At 41.3% G+C, this 18,822-nt stretch overlaps 1 protein-coding gene across 1 annotated transcript in view; it reads left to right on the top strand.

The window, feature by feature from the left end:
• The first annotated feature begins 3,372 nt into the window (after nucleotides 1–3,372).
• SLC38A4 (solute carrier family 38, member 4) overlaps nucleotides 3,373–18,822 on the top strand; it is a 15,811-nt gene continuing 361 nt past the window's right edge. The window contains exons 1-14 of the mRNA XM_010079848.1: nucleotides 3,373–3,491; nucleotides 4,349–4,439; nucleotides 5,237–5,352; nucleotides 8,429–8,502; nucleotides 8,633–8,725; nucleotides 10,366–10,447; nucleotides 10,540–10,622; nucleotides 10,719–10,777; nucleotides 11,155–11,433; nucleotides 11,552–11,631; nucleotides 12,706–12,806; nucleotides 13,786–13,910; nucleotides 16,478–16,622; nucleotides 17,534–17,631. Of these exons, the coding sequence (XP_010078150.1) occupies nucleotides 3,373–3,491; nucleotides 4,349–4,439; nucleotides 5,237–5,352; nucleotides 8,429–8,502; nucleotides 8,633–8,725; nucleotides 10,366–10,447; nucleotides 10,540–10,622; nucleotides 10,719–10,777; nucleotides 11,155–11,433; nucleotides 11,552–11,631; nucleotides 12,706–12,806; nucleotides 13,786–13,910; nucleotides 16,478–16,622; nucleotides 17,534–17,631 (1,545 nt within the window). The remainder of the gene's footprint in view (nucleotides 3,492–4,348; nucleotides 4,440–5,236; nucleotides 5,353–8,428; nucleotides 8,503–8,632; nucleotides 8,726–10,365; nucleotides 10,448–10,539; nucleotides 10,623–10,718; nucleotides 10,778–11,154; nucleotides 11,434–11,551; nucleotides 11,632–12,705; nucleotides 12,807–13,785; nucleotides 13,911–16,477; nucleotides 16,623–17,533; nucleotides 17,632–18,822) is intronic.

Genomic DNA, 18,822 nt, shown 5'->3' with positions numbered 1-18,822 from the left:
AGGAAACTGGGCAGGTCACGTTGGGTTTGAATGTCTGAAACAGGGTTTAGGCACCAAATTCAGAACTCTGAAGCTGAAAGTAATAAATCCCAGAGAAGCTAAAGCAGGTAGACTTGGGTGTTTCTCCTCCAATATCATGTGCTAAGTTTCTGTCAGAGCCCAGGCCTGCCCAACCTTGGTGGCCGCACCCCGTCACGCTTCCCTGGTGCCTGGCCATCACCCAGAACCAGAGGTCCAGCCGACACCAACCCCTCCAGGGGTGCACCTGAGCACCCGCCAGCCAGGCCTGGCAGTGGGCTTGGGCATGGTACAGTGTGCAGCTGTAGCCAGCTTTTTATTTTAAACAGAGACAGCTAGTGCGCCCCCCTTTTTCTATAGAATATCTCCCAGGTCAAGAAGCAACCCAAGAGCTGCAGGGCTACCCCCTTTACTCCTCAGGTCAGGAACTCACAGCTCTGCCTGTTCTGCATTACTCCTGTGGAGCACACAGTACCAGTGCCTCAACATCTTCCCAACCCTTCAGTACCTGCAGCGTTAGGGACCTGCAGAGATTAATTTTCACCAACTAAGGACCAGCTCTGCCAATTTCTGCTGAAGTTCAAAAACACTCTTGATTGTAATTACAGTTATTAGTGATTGCAGGATTCAAATCCAACACTGAACCTGTTTCATGGGTCTCGCCCTGCCCACATTTATGCCTTTGGCTTTCAACTCATGGTTTGCAGACCCCTTTAGCTCTATCAACCACTTCCTAAAAAGTGACAACTGCAAGAAACCAGGTTCTCAACAGATTTAATTTTGTCACCTGAGGCTTTGCACCTTCAACAGAAGACATTTAGGAATTTACAAATTAAAAAAATAAAGTAAAATAAAACTAAAATAAAATAAAATAAAATAAAATCACTGCTTTATGCAATAATTCCACAGCCTCTTAAGATGATACCCATGAATCAGATTACTTGTGTAAATGTTTGACAGGGCAATGTCCAAATGATTCTTAATGCTGTAACATGTATTTCCAGTCAATTTTTGCTCCCCTTTCCAAACTGTGTTTGCTGTGCTGCACAGACTTTCCTCCTCAGCCTAATCTCTGTGTAAAATCACTGCTTTATGCAATAATTCCACAGCCTCTTAAGATGATACCCATGAATCAGATTACTTGTGTAAATGTTTGACAGGGCAATGTCCAAATGATTCTTAATGCTGTAACATGTATTTCCAGTCAATTTTTGCTCCCCTTTCCAAACTGTGTTTGCTGTGCTGCACAGACTTTCCTCCTCAGCCTAATCTCTGTGTAACTTAGCTCCTGGCAACTTTTTTGCTTACTTTTCCTCTGTTTCCCAGCTCTTTGAAGATCTGTGTTTTTTGGACTGCCACTTCTGGAAAAGATGTTTCTCTGACAAGCGTTAGGCAGTGCACACAGGGGAAATTTTACCCTTTAGCCGAACAGGACTAAGCACAGTCAGATTTGTCTGCTTGACTTTTACGCCACAGATTAAAAATAACTTTCAGGAATTGGAAGGACTCTGTTCCTCAGGCAGGGCAGAGCCAGTGTTTGAAGACGGTTCTGTGAATGAAACCACAGCTGGGAGAGCTCCGTTGGGGTTTTTTTTATTATTATTTTTTTTTTGTCTCCCGGAGTTATTCATCTCCCAAGCGAGCAGAACCCCCTGGCCACTGGAATGCAAGTGCTGGCAGCTCTGCCCCGATGCCCGAGTCACTCGTCCCCTCACGCACACTCCCCGTGCGGCAGCAGAAAGGAGTAAGCACAGCCACTGTCTCTGGTAGGAAATCTCCTAATGCACTGTGATATTGCTTTTCCTTTTCAGTTGTCTGGTCTGGGTCAATGGTTTTAGTAACAAGCAAAGAAGCTGACTTTAACTTCTGGCCTGGGGTCTGTTTTAAGCCTCCAGGATTGGTAGTTAAAGTGTACATTTACATTTTAAACACATGCACTCCAGCATTTTGCCACTACAAATATGTTTGTAGATGTTCTTAAGAACAGCATGTGATCAGCAGCAGAAGACAGTGAAGGTCTGGTCATTGAGTGAGAACCTATACATCCATAAATGCAAAACCAGGAAAAAGGCTACTAACTAACTACAGGTTTAGTGTTACAAAAGGCCAGACATAGAAATTGTTTATTGCAGTGTTTTCTGATATTGTTAACACGCAGTGCTGGGCTGCATTTAGCATGTGAAAAATGCAATGGATCCAACCAGTGTGCCTGACTGAAATGTGGCAGGTAAAGTGCCACTGAGTCTGAAATTCTGTCCCTAGATGTGCCAGCAATGTGCTATCTGATCTGTGCTCACTCCCTTCACCAGTGTGCCCCTTTGTCTCCTCAGCTGTGAAACGGAGATATGAGTCAAGGAATATCTTTGGGAAGGGAAAAGTATTGTAAAACTGCAACATTTCTTGCACAGTGTTTTCTTCTTGAGTCTGGGAATGGGAAAATGAACATAAATGTGCATCCACAGAGACTGTAACATAAAGCCGGAGAAATTCTGGAGGTGAAGTCCTCTTTGTAACTTTGGTCTGTACAGTTTCCTTTGGTTCATATAGAAATAGAGAGTTCAGCATTTATTCATATGATTTTTAAAAGGTAAGAATTTATCTGACAAGGGTAAATATCCATGTAATAATCCTGTGTGAGACAGAGGTTCTAGTTGTGTGACAAGTAAGAATTAAACACAGATACACTGAAAGCCAAAAACTGCTGTATCAGAATTGCAACTCCTAATTATCAAAGGAGTGATCATACAGAGACGCTCGCCTCTGTCAGACCCCAATGAAAGGGACAAATCTTCAAAACTTTTAAATCTATGACAAGACTGATCTTATAACAAGTGATTCAAACACTGAGCATTTCCCTTAAAAGTTTGTTTGTTTTGAAGCAGTGATAGGAAAGCCCTGATATGCTGCCTCCATTTCTAACAGTGATCACTTCCTCATCACCATCCCTTAGAAGTTCAAAAGCTGCAGTTCAAGAAGCTATTTTCTTCTGGCTTTGTAATTTTGACAGATGCTGGACATCCACTGTACACCCAGAGGCCCCTGCACTCCTTACCGTTCAAAGGGAGACAGAAGGGCCAAGTGTTGGCATATAAAGGGACATTATGCTCGCCCAGAATTTTCCCAGTCTGCAACAGTTTCCCCTCTTAATGCTATTACAAAGAACAAACACAAACCCAACAAGTCACACTGGTTTATCTAATTTGAGGAAAACTCTAATGAGTTCTGTTGTGTTTTGTTTGCAGAACAGAGTGTTCTGGCAGGCCCTGCATGATAGAGAGGACCCGCAAGCAGACGGCGTGGTCCTGTTTACCCTGAAGGAGCAAGTGTGTGTGCTGGAAAGCGCTGACCACTCTAATGGATCGCATGGAGCTGCAAAAAGTCAACATCGAACCTGACGATCAGAGCAACAGTGGGGAAAGCCTCGAAGACAACTACACAGAGCTGGTTGATTCAGAAAAGGCTGCAATTAGGAGGTAAGCATTTAAATGGGATGGCTGTTCCGTTAAGGCTAGAAAGCAGTAATCAAAAAACAAGCTTCACTAATGGCATCTGGGACTCAAAAACATTTCCTAGGTAATACATTGAAATGAGTGGCACAGCGCCCACCTTCCCTGCCCTGTGCTGGGGACAACGGTGTGCCCAGCACAGCCGGGGCAGCCCGGGTCCCCGCTGACAGCCTGGAGTGACCTCTGCAGGCTCACAACCCCCAGCCCCCTCCTGGCAATTTCCAACAACTCCAGTCAAATAGTACACGTGTAAATTAATACCCTTTCAGGGCAATGCAACCTGAGCACACCAAGGGGAGGAAGGCTTTCCAGGGCATGGTACGGAGGGCAGCAGCTCTGTGGTCTCACGGGGACAGCCCACACTCGGGCATTTCGAGCAGGATCCAGCATAGCACCAGCACCTGCGTGGGCTGAGAAAGACACCTCAAAACCAGCCATCAGCCTCTGGCCCTCATCTTGCTGAATCCCCTGGCAGGTATCTCCAACAGGGCAGTCGCAAGGTGCTTTGTTCCTCAGATGTGACATAAGTGCTCAGCTTTAGCACATTGCTGGCAGTAAGGAATTATTACTTTCCAATGTCTATAATCATATATAATTTGAAGATTACTGGTTTTAAAACTAAATTCCAAGGCAAAACAAAGATCTGTTAAACATGTCATTGGACATAAGAATCTTACAGGAGAAAAGAGGGGGTATTCTGAAATATTTTTAAATATTCATGGCAATTTCAAAGGAAAGTTTCCACTAATGACAAAAGGCACTGCTTGAAAATAATGTGTATCATAAGCCTTATCTAATATCTTCTTGTTTTCCTTTGTGTTCAGTCCATTTGCTAGTGATGATGCAGAAAGTCAGAAGTTCCTTACAAATGGATACCTGGGTAAAAAGAAATTGGAAGAATATAATGAAGAATATGTAAGTTTTATTAGTTTTAAGGGTAATTACAAAGTAAAACTTATTGACCTGAATCTTTTTTCCAAAAGTTGCAGTAAGCAAAGTTGCTCTGGAGCTCAATCAGCATAATCTTGGTTTTGAAAGAATAAACACATTTTCTAACAGTTAGTTATTAGGATTATCCAATTAAAACAAAAAAAAATATTATTTGTGATTGCAAGCTAAAATTAAAAGCCATATACCTTCCCTTCCCTTTCCATTTTGTGGCAGGTGTGACTCCCTCACACATCATCACCCCTGTCCTGGTTTTTTGTCCTCTCCCACTCTCCTGTCTCCGTCCCAAGCTACACAACGCTTCCTTCTTTTCTCCCCCAGACACACTTTTAGTTCCCTAAAGAAAGAAGCAAATCCTACTTGGAAAAAAAATTCAATGATCGATCAGTTGGATTAATTTTTAAAAAATATCTGAATTTTTTAAATCAATAATTGAAGAATCTATTTGATAACAGCATATATTTCTATAGAGGCTGGTCAACACGGGCGGTTGTGGCTACGTCACCTCAGTTGCCTGTTGTGGATGTAGTCCTCCTTCCCATGGAGACAAGAGGAGAGTGGGAAGAGGCAAGGGCCTACAAGCACAGCTGGCTTTTGGGGTAAAAGAGGCTTCTTATGGTACCTGTGGGCTCAGGAACCTTGACAAGGTTCCACCTCTAAGGATCAAGAGAGCAATACAGGGAACACCAGCAATGAGGATAATTAGTCTGTTGTGCTTGGTATAGTGCAAATTAATTGCCATTTTCTATTCTTGCTCCCAACAGCACCTGGGAAGAGCTTCCTTTGGAATGTCCGCATTCAACCTCAGCAATGCCATTATGGGCAGTGGCATCTTAGGGCTCTCCTATGCCATGGCCAACACAGGAATTATCCTTTTCATGTAAGTACATGGAAAGAAAACCAAATAGAATACAAGGGGTGAGCTGGAGTTAAAGTTTTTGTGGTTAGAGAGGTACATTAAGCTTGTTTTCTTAGCTGAAAAGTTTCGTAAGATCAGCTGTAATGAAAACATTTTAGCTGCACTGCAAGGAACCATCCACTGCTGACAAACTTTTTTTTTTTTTTTTTGGTTTAGCTCTGGTTTGTATCAGGAACACAACTGTAAATTGATACTGTGCAGTCAAAAACCAGAGGGGAAGAACAGTATACTGATCCTAAAATAACAACAGCAGTCTTGCTGGTTCGGTATGGGAATTCAACAAAGAAAATAAATGACCCATAAAGTATATATTTACATCATCCCAACTACCTAATCACTGTGTAGAAATGGAAGAAGAATATTCTATGTAAGTCCGAAATAGCAGTATGCTTTGAATGCAAAGGCATTCACAGACTTACTCAGATTTAAAGTTGCTCCCTCAAGTCTATTTGTATTCAATGTGCACAGATTACATCAATGGTATGTGGCTGACACACAGTATCTATATGAAATGAGTTTTGATAGACAGTAACAGATAGCCATGTGAAGATTTTTAATCTATGGCTAACCTTGTAAAATGAGAGAGACTGTACAAAAAAAAAATAGTTGTTTTTCTTGTTTTAATAACTAGTTTCAATCTTAACCGAACCCTTAATTTTAGTCCCCCAAGAGGCTGGAATAAAGCATGGCAGTACTGTATGACAGTGGGCCATTGTTTCACATTACTGAAATCTAAAAAGCCTGTACATCAGGTTGCATGGCTATCTTTATACAGCTTTTTTCTTCTGGAGATTGTGTAACTACCAACAGCAACAGCATTTGAAATGCTACATGTAGCTTTCAGTTGCTAAGAAACACCTCCTGTTTTGCCAGTAGTATTTTTGACTGAAAATTAATTGCAGATGCAAATGCTGTCCTGGATAAATAATTCCCAGCACCTGCACTCAAATGTTTTATTTACAATATTTGCAGATACAAAAATGGAAGCTGATTCTAAAATTGACTGAATTGGAGTCTGAAAAGTGTAGGATTTTTTTTTCTTCAGCTTTCTCTGAGTGCTTGTACAAACTAATACAGCCATAAATTATCACTGGAAAGAAAACTGTGATACATCAAGCCTCACTAGGGGGGAAAAAATGTTACCTTTTTAATATCTTTAAGGCTCTGTTCATTCACACAGGTGGCTAAAAAAATCCAGTATGAGCCTAATGCCATTAGCTCTGTTGGCAGTGCTAAAGCAAGGGGTAATGCTAAAGCAACCCCGTGGAGTCTCATACAGCAAAAACAAAGGACGTCTCCACCCCACAGCTCATTTTCTTTTCTACCATACTTCCATACTTTCTGCATGAGAACATTCTCCCTTCTGGTAGAGGAAGGAGTTTCATTTAAAAGTACAAAACTGTGTGGGGATATTGTTACCCCAATGGCATGCATCCACTTGCCAAAGGTTCTTCTGTTTTCACAGATCATGATGTTAGCATTAGCAGGACAGAAAAATACCATGTACTAAATGGAAACTGCTAGACATTAATTCTAATTTAGATGACGCTGGCAGCGTCTAAACTTTTGTCATTTACAGTTCTCATGTTGCCCAAGTGCTCTCGTGCTGAAAGATGTTCTACAGGGTGAAGGTGGAAGGAGGGCTCCTAAAACTTAGAGGGTCTCCAGAAGTTCCCATTACATCCTCCTCTCTCATGTGGGAGGTTTGCAGTGGCACAGAGCACACACTAGATCATCTCTTCTGCTGCCTGGCATGATCTAGCAAGTGCAACCAGGATGGCTTTGGTTTACCACACCTCATGTGTCAGGACATGGAGACCATGTCTCTGAACACCAGCTGCATGGGTGCCCCTGATCAAGATGGATACCATCTTGAAAGGATACACAGCAAGCTCAGACAAGATATCCCCTTACCATGTTGTATGGGCCCACAGCATAAGAGATGACATTGCTTACATGAGGTCTTTAGTGTTGTCTGTCCCTCTTGGAGAAATAAATTTGAGACAAAAGTGACAGTCTGGTGGCCATCACCTTGGGCCCATGGCCTATGTCTCCTCTCAGACTGTAACTCATTTATGAACTTGGCTGTCAGTGTCTCCCATAGCTATACCAAGCCACGTGTTCAGCGGAGGCAAAGGTGTGGGCACAACCTCCTGTTCAGCCATGGAGAAAGGCACATTGGTATTTCCTAGCTCTGTCATGTTATTATCACGTACTCTTCTGCACCAACCCTTGTGCAGGCTGTTGACAAGATGGCTATGGTAATAAGGTATACTGCCCATGGTGTTGTGCCCTGAAAATGTCATACGAAGCTACATTTTTCACCAGCAGTTTGCAGAAGGCAGATAGCTGAAATCACACAGGATGCAAATGTTGTGCAGAAGGAACATGGCAGTAATCAGAATGAAAGAATTCAGGCACCAGTACCTTCAAGCAGACTAGGCTAGAAGAGTATTCTGCAAGTGCTCCAAGAGCAGATTTTCCAGGGTCATGCTGCACTTCAGCATTATGCAAGATTTCTAACGCACTTTGCAAAGTGAGAATCTCAAGCTAAACTCCACAACTTCACAATGACATGCCAGAAGTCAAAAGCAGTGACTAGCCAGGAGCTGGCAGTGAAGTTGTCACTATCATGGGTTGGGGGGTTTTTTTGATAGCTCTGAGAAAGGAGAGAGATTAAAATGAGACATCAGTGAGCAGGCAAGAGACCAAAAACCTGACTCGCATAGGAATCTCTTTGCTTTAGTAGGTTCTTGTTAAGACAGAAGATTCTATCCTTGTGGAATAACACAAAATTGCAACCTACCTGGACTTAAACAAGCCTTTATGGGTTTCTGGAGCGTACAAGGTGCAACTGCACTCACAAGTAAGGTGCAGTTGACACTTATCTCTGCATTTAGCACTGCGAGTCCCAAGCACAAACTTACTGAAAAATATTTACACGTTGAACTCCATGAGAATGAGCAAGCATACAGTCAAGTTAATTGAGTGTCTCTGATGTCCTGCTTGGGATTCTGACTTCTGTTTTGCCTTGCAGAGTTCTGCTGCTCAGCGTAGCAATATTGTCGCTTTACTCAGTCCACCTCTTGCTGAAGATATCAAAAGAAGGAGGTATGAGGATCAGGCTGTGACTGACAGAGTCCCTACTGCATGCATGTATTTTACCTTGGAATGTAATTCATCAGGTGTGTCCAATGCAGTGGCCCATAGTTTTTGTTTTGTTTTGGTTTCGTTTTTTCAGGATCACTAATATATGAAAAACTAGGAGAAAAGGCATTTGGCTGGCCTGGGAAGTGTGGTGTTTTCGTTTCGGTCACAATGCAGAACATTGGAGGTAAGGGGCAGAAGTTTTTAGAAAAATGTTTACTAACTTCTGATGCTTTTCTACAGAACATAAGTGTTTTCTCTCCTCTGTTATCTAAGGCATCAGAGTACAGAGGCATCAGTACAGTATTAACTATATTGTAATAAGGAAGGGCAGGAGGAATTCATCTTGCCTTGTTTCAGGTACCTGACAATTCAGTGTCTGGTGAAAGCTAGTTGCCTGGGATGTCTCCATGACCAGTGACGGTTAAAATGCCTTCAGTGATGATTAAAATGGCTTGGCTGACTGTCCTCAAGGAGTTGGGCGTTTCTCTTCATTAAGCAGAGCTTAGATTAGATATCATCTTCTTCAATTTAGAAAAGATGAATCCCACCTAAAAAGAAATGCAAATGGTTCTGACTTCTCCTTAACAAAAAGGCTCTTTAGTAGTTCATTTGCCAAGCGAATTCTCTCCTTGTAATTACAGTTGGGTTGTGATCCAAGATGTTGAGTGTTTAAGAGTGATTGTTGAAAGGATTGATCCACACAGATACTTCCTGTGAAATATCTATCAAGTAACCTCTATCCTCTCAGAACAAAAGACTGTTTACTTAACAACTTAAGCAGTAGGGATAGGACTGTGCCTTCATGCAACAAAGTTTATTTCCTTCTACTACCCTGGGAGAAGCCTTTTAGGAGATTGGAGAACACCATATGTGACAGCTCAGGGGAGTTTGCAATTCTTTCTAGATTTCTTAAGGAGAGCTATTTTAAATATAAATTAAATGCATCATTGGTCTATAAAATGTATGTAGACTTTTTTGTCACCTCTTTCTTGGAACCTGGTATGTTTTGCAAATCTCCATCGACAACTTTGCTACCCAGGCAGAGGTGATTCACATCTCGCTACTGCAAGAGACTTTTTGATTTTGATCCTGTTCCATTGTCTTCCTTTCCTTCCTCAAGCCTGGATATCAAATGTGGTTTAATTCAGGAAGGAAATATGCTTCTGTATTAGAGAAGAATAACTGTTCCTCTAGACCAGTGGTTTTCAACCTCTTGTCTAGATTGATCCACAGGTCTCCAGAGAACTCTCTGTGGCCAACATAAAATAACAGAAAAAAAGCATGACTTCTGGCAGTGCATTTAAATGAGATGTATAGAAGTCCACCTTTCCATCAGGAATCTTGATAACTTGATATCTTGATATCTCTTTTATATGTATGGAGTAGAGTAATGGAATAAAGAAGCTGAAAATAGAAGCAATTAGGCAGATGAAGAGATTTAGAGGCAGTAACAACAAAGTTACTACAGAATGTGGATGGCCAGTGTCTGTTGGAAAGCCAATATTTATAACAGAAAAGCAAAAAGAAAAGTTAAGAGTGTAAATTTCATCAGAATAATTATTTGAGCCATGTTGTTAATTCAGTAATAACTGTATTGTATTTAATACTGAATGTCAGATGTCATTCAGGACATGCCCATAACAATATCAAAGGAACATAACATCTATTTAGTCACACTATTATTTGAACAAAACTCATTTCTCCAGTTTAGCAAAAACTAGTTTCCCAAAACAATATGTTTTTCATGCAGCATTAATGTTTTTTAAAAAAACTTATTTCTGTTGGAAGTACACTGTTTTCTCTGAAAGTGTTTGTTTTTTTCAGCAATGTCAAGCTACCTCTTTATTATTAAATATGAACTTCCTGAAGTGATCAGAGCATTTATGAAACTTGAGGAGAGTTCTGGGTAGGTACCTCTGCCCAGCCTGAACCTCAGATGACCTTTCTTCACTTTTACGTCAATGATAATGATTGTGATTTTCTATTCCTCCTCTTTAGAGAATGGTACCTAAATGGGAACTACCTTGTCATACTCGTAACAGTTGGGATTATTCTTCCCCTCTCCCTTCTAAAGAGTTTAGGTAAGATTAATGCTCCACTTAATGTCATTTCTTATTTCTATTAGGATTGTGAATTTATATGTAGCTGAACCAAGTATTTTCTTTCTTGCTTCACAGGTTATCTTGGTTATACGAGTGGTTTTTCGCTGACCTGTATGGTTTTCTTTGTCAGCGTGGTAGGTGACTGGGTACTGTCTCTAAGCAAATACAGAGCCTGTAAACTGTGCAATGCTGTTATATTTCTTACCATGACAATTAAATGTGGATGTTAGAACAGCACCTGCAAGTGAATCAAACCAACAAGCCTGTTGCTGGGAAAAAAAAAATCAGCCTAAAAAACAGCACTTGAGAATAAAAAATAAAGCAGGACAACAGCAGAGGCAGAGCAACAATGAATACTTGCAGGAGAAGCAGAAGTGGTATCACTTGGTTTCTTGCTGCTTCTTTCCCCTTTCTTGTCTGTGCCTGTTTATATTTGTGTTGGCGTATCATGGGTGTAAGTGTAATCTCCTATGGGTGCACTTTTCTGATTACATTGTCTACTCTTTTGTAGGTAATCTTCAAGAAATCCCAAATACCCTGTCCTCTCCCCATCATGGACCATGGGGCTGAAAACTGGACCACTGCCAACAACACAGTGCCAATGCACCTGGTCATATTACCAAATGAGTCTCTCAGTTCTGGTGTGAATTTCATGATGGACAATACAGCTGGGCACTTGCCAGGCCTTGAGGAGTCAAAAGATACCTCCCCCAAAAGTGGTGTAGAATATGAAGCACACAGCGACAGTGGTGACGTGTGTCAAGCAAAATACTTTGTGTTCAACTCACGGGTAAGGGAGATTCTGTAGAATTTGTCTTTAGCCATTCATACCACAGCTAAACTGCTGCCTGCCAAAAGTCAGAGTCACATCAGTGACCATTCTTACTAATGGGAGCTTTATTTTACAGACTGCCTATGCAATACCCATCCTGGCATTTGCATTCGTATGCCACCCTGAGGTGCTACCAATATACAGTGAACTGAAAGAGTAAGGTTCTTAAATTTTGTCCCATACTTCCAGTTAACCATAGCTAGAAATCACTTTCTGTGTCTTCTGCCTTGATTGGTGGTGTCGACATCCACTCTAATGATTTATCGCATTCCATTGTAAGCAGATAGTGCCTTTGCTTTGACCTAATAGTCAGATACTGGTGACAGAGAACCACTGTTCAGATAGCTGCATTGATTGATATTTATTTAGGAAAGGGGGAATCTGGACAGTCTTTCAAATGAGGTGAAATATATTGGGGAACTTGGTTGCACTGAAGCAGATAATTCTGGTTTCTAAAAATATCTTAATGAGTTCTGTGTCTGGGTCATCTGCTGCTTAAAGTTTCTTGGGATGCCATTGGTTTGGGCTCAGCCTAGACTATTTTGCTTATCAAATATCAAAAATCAAATACACTTGTTTATATCAGCACAGAGTTGAGATCTGAGAAGGGCTAAGAATTACATTACAGGAAGTTTTGCTGGAAAACTCAAGGAAGCCAAGACCCATTACCTCCTATTTCAGCACGTTTAGCTTCAGATGAATTAAAAATTCTCAGACAACTTGGGAACCAGCTTCCAGGTCCTATATGCTGAAGATTTTCTTACATCAAATCTTTAACCAAAGGATTTCCAAAGAAAGACTTTAACCTGCATGAGGTTCTTGAACCTGCAGAACAGCCCTATGTAGATACAAGGGTATGTTCATATAGAGCTGACTGAAAGCTCTTGTCTACTATTATTACCAGACCCATAATTTTAGCCACTCATTTTTAAATTTAAAATACACCATTTAAGATTCATAGTAAATAAATAATGATATACAAAATAACATGACACATTTATATGTTGTAGTAAGCAGTAAGCAGTAGAAATGGAGTTTCAACACACTTCTATGTCTGTGGTGTTCTGCATGGAGCTGCAAAGCTTCAAGAGTTCTGTATAACTAATATAGTTGCTATGAACTTACTAGCTAGTGAAGGAATGTCAGCAGAGCTATGACTCTTCAGAGCACTTCTTGTACAAATAGAAGCTTTATAAGAATAGCACTGTTACTCTTTTTTTCCTACTTCAGTCGTTCCCGAAAGCGGATGCAGAATGTCTCAAATATCTCCATCACTGGCATGCTTATCATGTATCTTCTGGCTGCCCTCTTTGGATATCTTACCTTCTATGGTAGGTCAAAGCCCTTCTCTCCGCAGAATTGTCCCTCTAATTTTAAAGCAGGCAAGATGGATTTATCACACTGAGGCTCAAGTGCTCGTGTATTTTCTGTGGGCCTGAATTCAGGTGTAAGCATTATTCAAACATAATACGTGGTGTGTAGCCTCCTGAAAAAGCAGTGGGACTTATCCACCTGCCAGGCAACAAGTTCTTGACCTGTGAGAGACCCAGGGGCACCTACTAGGGGGACCAGTTGTGCATCTCTTGGTTTTGTGAACTCAGACAACAAGCTGCTGTAAACTTGGCTCTTGGCAAAGGCCAAGAGTGACCGTACTAAAAATACTCTAGTGTTCAACAGTTTTACATGACACTATTAAGTGTTACCCACCCTGTCTCTGATGCCACCAACACAGCTTCACCTATGCTGAAAAACAGGTGCAAATCAAGCTAGTGTAAAAAAAAATATGGATGAACTAGACTAACCGGTAGGTAAACAGAGTAGCCCCTGTATTAGCACACAGTTTTATGCAAACACCACCTCTTTTTACCTCATTAGTTCCTCTGTTACAGCAGAGAAGTGAAGGACACAGCACAACCTGCTCTCTGTCGCTGGGGCAAGAGGGCTCCAAGAGCTGGGACACCTGCGTGGAGGTCGAGGGATCTGTTCCCAGTTCAGTCAGTTGTTTCCTATTCCGTATCAGAGAAATTATTTTTACCTTGGGTTCCACATCCACTTAATGACTTTGAGAAAATAAATTGAGATACTGGAATACAAAGCACCACCTCCGAGCTGTATTACCCTCATCATCCCTGAGTGATGGGCTTGTATTGGTCATGCTGGGAAAATTCCTCTTTGGTGCCTGGCCCATAACATGTATCTGATGACAGCAGTTGGGCCAGAGCTAATCTTATCTGGCTGCAGTATAAAGATTCTTTGGCATGTGCAGATATTGCTTAAGTGATTTAACTCCTTTCTGTTTCCTTTTCGTAGGAGAAGTTGAAGACGAGCTGCTCCATACATACACCAAAGTGTACACCTTCGACACCCTTTTGCTGTCAGTTCGCCTGGCGGTGCTGGTGGCTGTAACCCTCACCGTGCCCCTTGTCCTTTTCCCGGTAAGTAACACAGCTGCTGAAGCCGAAGTTGGGCCTAGTCTGTAGTCACCGACTATGTGTACTTAGCACAGACTTTAACACTGAAGAAAAGTAAGCCTGCATTTTCCTTTGGGAGGATCTGTTTTCTCATGTGCAGTTTGACCAGAGCAAGGACCTGAGGTAGTTCAGGTTGCAAACTTTGAAAGACTGAAATAAATCGGTCTTTATAAATAAAACAGAAATAAATCAGGAACAACTGCCCTGTGGCTGGCTGTCTCTGTACTATATTTAACAGAGCAGCAGTGTAAGTTCTGAAGACTTGGGGATGTACTGAAACCACTTATGAGATTTCCTAATGCAGACACAGGCACCTACGGCAGCATCCAGGCTGGAGACAGACACGGGCAGTGCAGGCCGCGCTGTGCAGCACTGCCAGGCCCCGCTGCCCAGGCGGGGAGGCAGGGGCCCTGCGCACGTCTGACAGGCTGGAGTCTATGGACAGGGGAGGAAGCTAAGATGAGGAAAACAGACACAGTCAAAACCCAGCCACATAGCCAGACGTCTGAGCAAAGTTTGGAGCTTCTAGGTGCTGTTCACAGGGAAAAATGCAATACCCACAGTAACAGGGACAGAAAGGCACAGCTAAACAAACCACTCTGCAGAGGGACTGACCCTCCACAGGGACAAATCCCCACCTGGAGAACAGCCCTCTAGGCTCCTGAATGTACAATACTGTCCCTCGTGCCTTCCTCAAGCTGCTGTGCAGCAGGGGAGAAAGAAGTTGATCCTGGTCAGTAAGTTTTGGGAGGCTGGTGTGCCATTTGTATGGCACGTACAAGCCCAGCATCACGCTGCCGGTGGCTTCCCAGCAATCTGCGTCACACCACAGTGTTCCCGTTTGACGAGAGCAGTAATCCTGGGGTCCTGTTGCTGCGTTGTCCAGGATGCAAACACGATCTCTGCATAGGTACTGATCCCAGGCTTGCTGACAAATACCTAAGAGCAGGGATCACCATTCAAGGTTATCTAAAAAAAAAATGTTCTGGTATTAAACCAGTGTCTAAATGCTTAAATCAGTCTTAACTAACTGATCACTCTTCATGGGAAAACAAGCTAAGGGCGTTGCAAAAGCCTCTATCTGTCAGATATAGCATTTTGCATTTTTATATTTCTGTATAATCATTTTTTATACCTGAAAAGTGTGCAAAAGCTTAACAGTTACAAACCAGCACTAATAGCTCTATTAAAGAATTCCCAGGAAAATATAATTTGCTTGTAAACCAGCATATCAAATAATTTTATATGGTCTGTCAGGACAGCCAGCTCAGCAGATATGATCACTCCAAATAAGCAATATAGTTGTGTCAACTACTTTTATATGAGCTAACACATTTGTATTTTCTTAAAGTAGCCAAAGTTTATTCTTTTCAAAAAAAAAAAAAAAAAAAAAAAGAGAGAGATCATTAAATTGCTTAAAAAAAAAAAAATTCAGTCTGTGTACCATTAGTCAGTGTAGAACTTCATTTTGATAGCTTCATATCAAGGACTATGTCACTTTTTTTTTTAATGCACAAGATGATGACAATAAGTGAACAGGAATTCAGGCAGCAGTTCTTTGGTGGAATAAAGCCGTTTTATACCAACTCAGGGACGGGACAAAATTTTTGCAATCTGCCTCCCTCATCATGATACTGGCTCACATCAACCTGAAAGTCATAAAATGCAAAAATCATTCTGTGTTATTAAATAATGGGCAAAACTCCATACATTTATTGAATTGCCAAAATGATCCAGAAACAGTTGCTTGTTATTTTAAAACAACCAAACAGAAGTGGGTTTTGAGCTTTTTCAGTGTAAAAACATTTTTGTTCAACTTCTGCATTTCAAATCTTTTAAGTTAGTCACAGCACTTCAGAGTAACACTGTCTCCTGCCACCAAAGGGATATGCTGTTGACCTTTTTCCTACTTACCATCTTTGCTGATGAAAAAGCAAAAATCTCTTTGTGTGTTTTGTGAGAAAGTCAGCAGAGAAAAAGGATCTTATGCAATAATTTTTAGGATCATAATTTCCAAGTAGCATTGAAAAATATGCTTTTGTTTTGACACATATATATGCTTATGTATATATTTAATGGAAGTAAAACAGCAGCTTGCTCTTTCTCTCACAAAAGTAAATGACAAAACTCCTGTGGGATTTTCAGAGGGATCCGGTTCAGGAATACAGCAACTTGTGTTTCACCCATGCATTTTTACCTGCTGATTAGTATTCGACGTGGGGATTTCTTGGAGGGGAGAAGTTGCTGATATTAGCATCTTTCAGTTGAACAGATTTCATGTCCCTGATTTTACACCCTATTTGACTTTCTTCTGCACTGCAAATATTTGAGTTTCTGCATTAAACTATGAGCCCAGTTCTCAAAAACCTGTCTCAGAGTGAGATTACATCACAGGAATCAAAAACTGAAAACACATTTCTTCAGTCAGAATTTCTCACAGCAAAACTAACTAGCATAGATTGTTTAAAAAAGTGAAAAGCAAAGATAAATTGATTGCTGTTTTACCTTCCCTGCTGGTTCTCATCTTACAGATCCGTTCATCTGTCAGTGCTTTGCTGTTTCCCAAAAGGCCGTTCAGCTGGATAAGACACTTCCTGGTTGCAGCAGTAATTCTTGCTTTTAATAACCTGCTTGTAATTTTTGTCCCAACTATTAAAGACATCTTTGGATTTATTGGTAGGTTTCATAAATACTTTTTGTTTATTCTCTTAATCCTTTCCACCACAGTTTTACATTCATGGACTGAATGACAGCCTCAGTTTGGGTTTTTCAGTAGAGTAATATAAACACAGATAAAAGTTAAAAGGGAAATAAAAATTCCCAAACAGCTGACAGACAAAGCTAAGTGCTACCCACTTCGTTGCTACATTGCATGAGGCAAAAAAATCCAATAATCCCAGCATAAAAAGCAGTAAGGAATTCCGGTTTTGACAAAAAGGGCATTTAGTGTATGTGAAGGAGAGAGAAATAACCTTTTGTTTTCAAGCTTCTATAGCCTAGACAAAATGTATTGACTTACAAACTGTGATGTTAGAAAAAGGACAAAAGTGACACATTTCTGTTGATATTCACAGTTTTCTCCCTACTCAGGTAGGCAGATGCCCTTGAGAAAGACACCTCCATGAGGTTTATTCTTTTTTCACGTTTCACACTCCACACAGGCAGCTGTTTTGCTCCTCCCTGCCTTTTACACCTGGGCCACAGTGCTGGGCTCTGTGAGAGGAGAGGAGCAGGCACTTCCAGGGCACAGGCCAGCCACCCTCTTTTCGACACCTGCTTTGCAGGGTCACCCCGCCCTGGGAGTGCCTGTTTGTCCTCGCTGGGCCTGCTCACATGCAAACGTCCCTATCACAAGCAGCCACACCAGTCTGAACAAATCCTCTCAGTTACAAGTGCCCCTTCGGGACCTGAGCACTTAAGTGTTTGGACATCTACAGCTCAGCACAAATGCTGCCTACAGAGAGAGAGAGCCCTTTGTGCAGCTGGGCTTTGAGGAGCAGCTGCCCCTCCACACGCTCTCTTTTACAGGTGCACCATGTTGCTTTTGTGTCAGACAGCACGGTGCTCAGCTCTGCTTTCTCTTCCAGGTGCCTCCTCTGCTACACTGCTGATTTTCATCCTCCCTGGTGCCTTCTACCTGCGGCTTGTCAAGAAGGAGCCCCTGAGGTCTCCCCAGAAGATCGGGGTAAGAGAGCTTGCAGCAATTGCAAAAGAAAGGATGGGAGGGCATGTGCTTTCTGCTGGACACAAATACTCAGACCTTTGACTTACAGCATCTGCCGGTTTCTCATAAATGGTAGAGTCTCACTCAAAATACAGGTCACGCAGTGTGATTCCCCTTAGCATGAAGAGCTGGGCTTCACAAGCCAAAGTCTTTAGCGCCCTGCTGCTACTGATACACAACAGTAAGTGTCTAGGTTAAAGTGTATCTTAAATGACTAGAAAAAGGCATTTATTTGATCCAATCTAAACTCTAATTAACAGCTGTACTTGTCTAAATTACACCAAGACAGTGTATAAGGAGCTGTTGCTTCACACTAGAAGGCCAGCTGTGGATTAACAGGGAGATATGAGGTCAAGGTTAGGAAGGAAGTTGTACTGCAGAGATAATTAAGTAATAGCAAGTTGCCCACCATATACCTACAGGAGACATATATGAAGATCTACCATTTATACACAGCATGTATTTGTACGTCATGCTGGACTGCCACAGCAGTACCTTTCATCCTGAATATCAATAGATATCTGCACATTTAACAATAATTTAACAATATCACCAAGGAGATGTACTTTGAAAATTTAATCAGAAAAGTTATTGATGAAATATATATGCAGACACATAATGTAAACAGATGTACATATATACACCTTTATACATGTTCACAAAAAGCATGGAAGTGGAAGTTCAACTGATACGTACTGCAAGTATAAAAGAAAATATTTTTTATCACAAAATTATTTCAACTATGACTTTTGGAGATGTTATTATAGAGAGGCTGACTATTTGTTCATGTCCCTTTGTTCATTCTTCATGTTCCTGTGTGTCAGGCACATCTAGGATTTCACGCCCTGCACTGAGATCTCATACAATATTGATCTTTGTGTTTCAAAGCAGAATATTGTTAAGTGTGGACAGATCACAGTAAACTAAAGCCCCACTAAAGCAAAGGGTGACTATAAGCATCTGAATCACTTGAATATATACAGAAATGCCTTCAGAGAAGAGAGACAGGCTTACCTGTTTGTCTAATAAGGATGAAAAAGATTAACTCTGAAGCTGTTCTTGATACCAGAGACAATGATCACTCATTGAAAATTGGTCAGTTTTTAAAGAAAAAAAAATGTTCCTCTGTTATATTTTGTATTATTGTTCATA

This window comes from Pterocles gutturalis, unplaced genomic scaffold (genome assembly GCF_000699245.1).
Source record: "Pterocles gutturalis isolate BGI_N339 unplaced genomic scaffold, ASM69924v1 scaffold28484, whole genome shotgun sequence".
Lineage (NCBI taxonomy): Eukaryota > Metazoa > Chordata > Aves > Pterocliformes > Pteroclidae > Pterocles > Pterocles gutturalis.
Note: the sequence above shows the minus strand (reverse complement) of the source record. Positions and strands in the feature narration are given on the sequence as shown.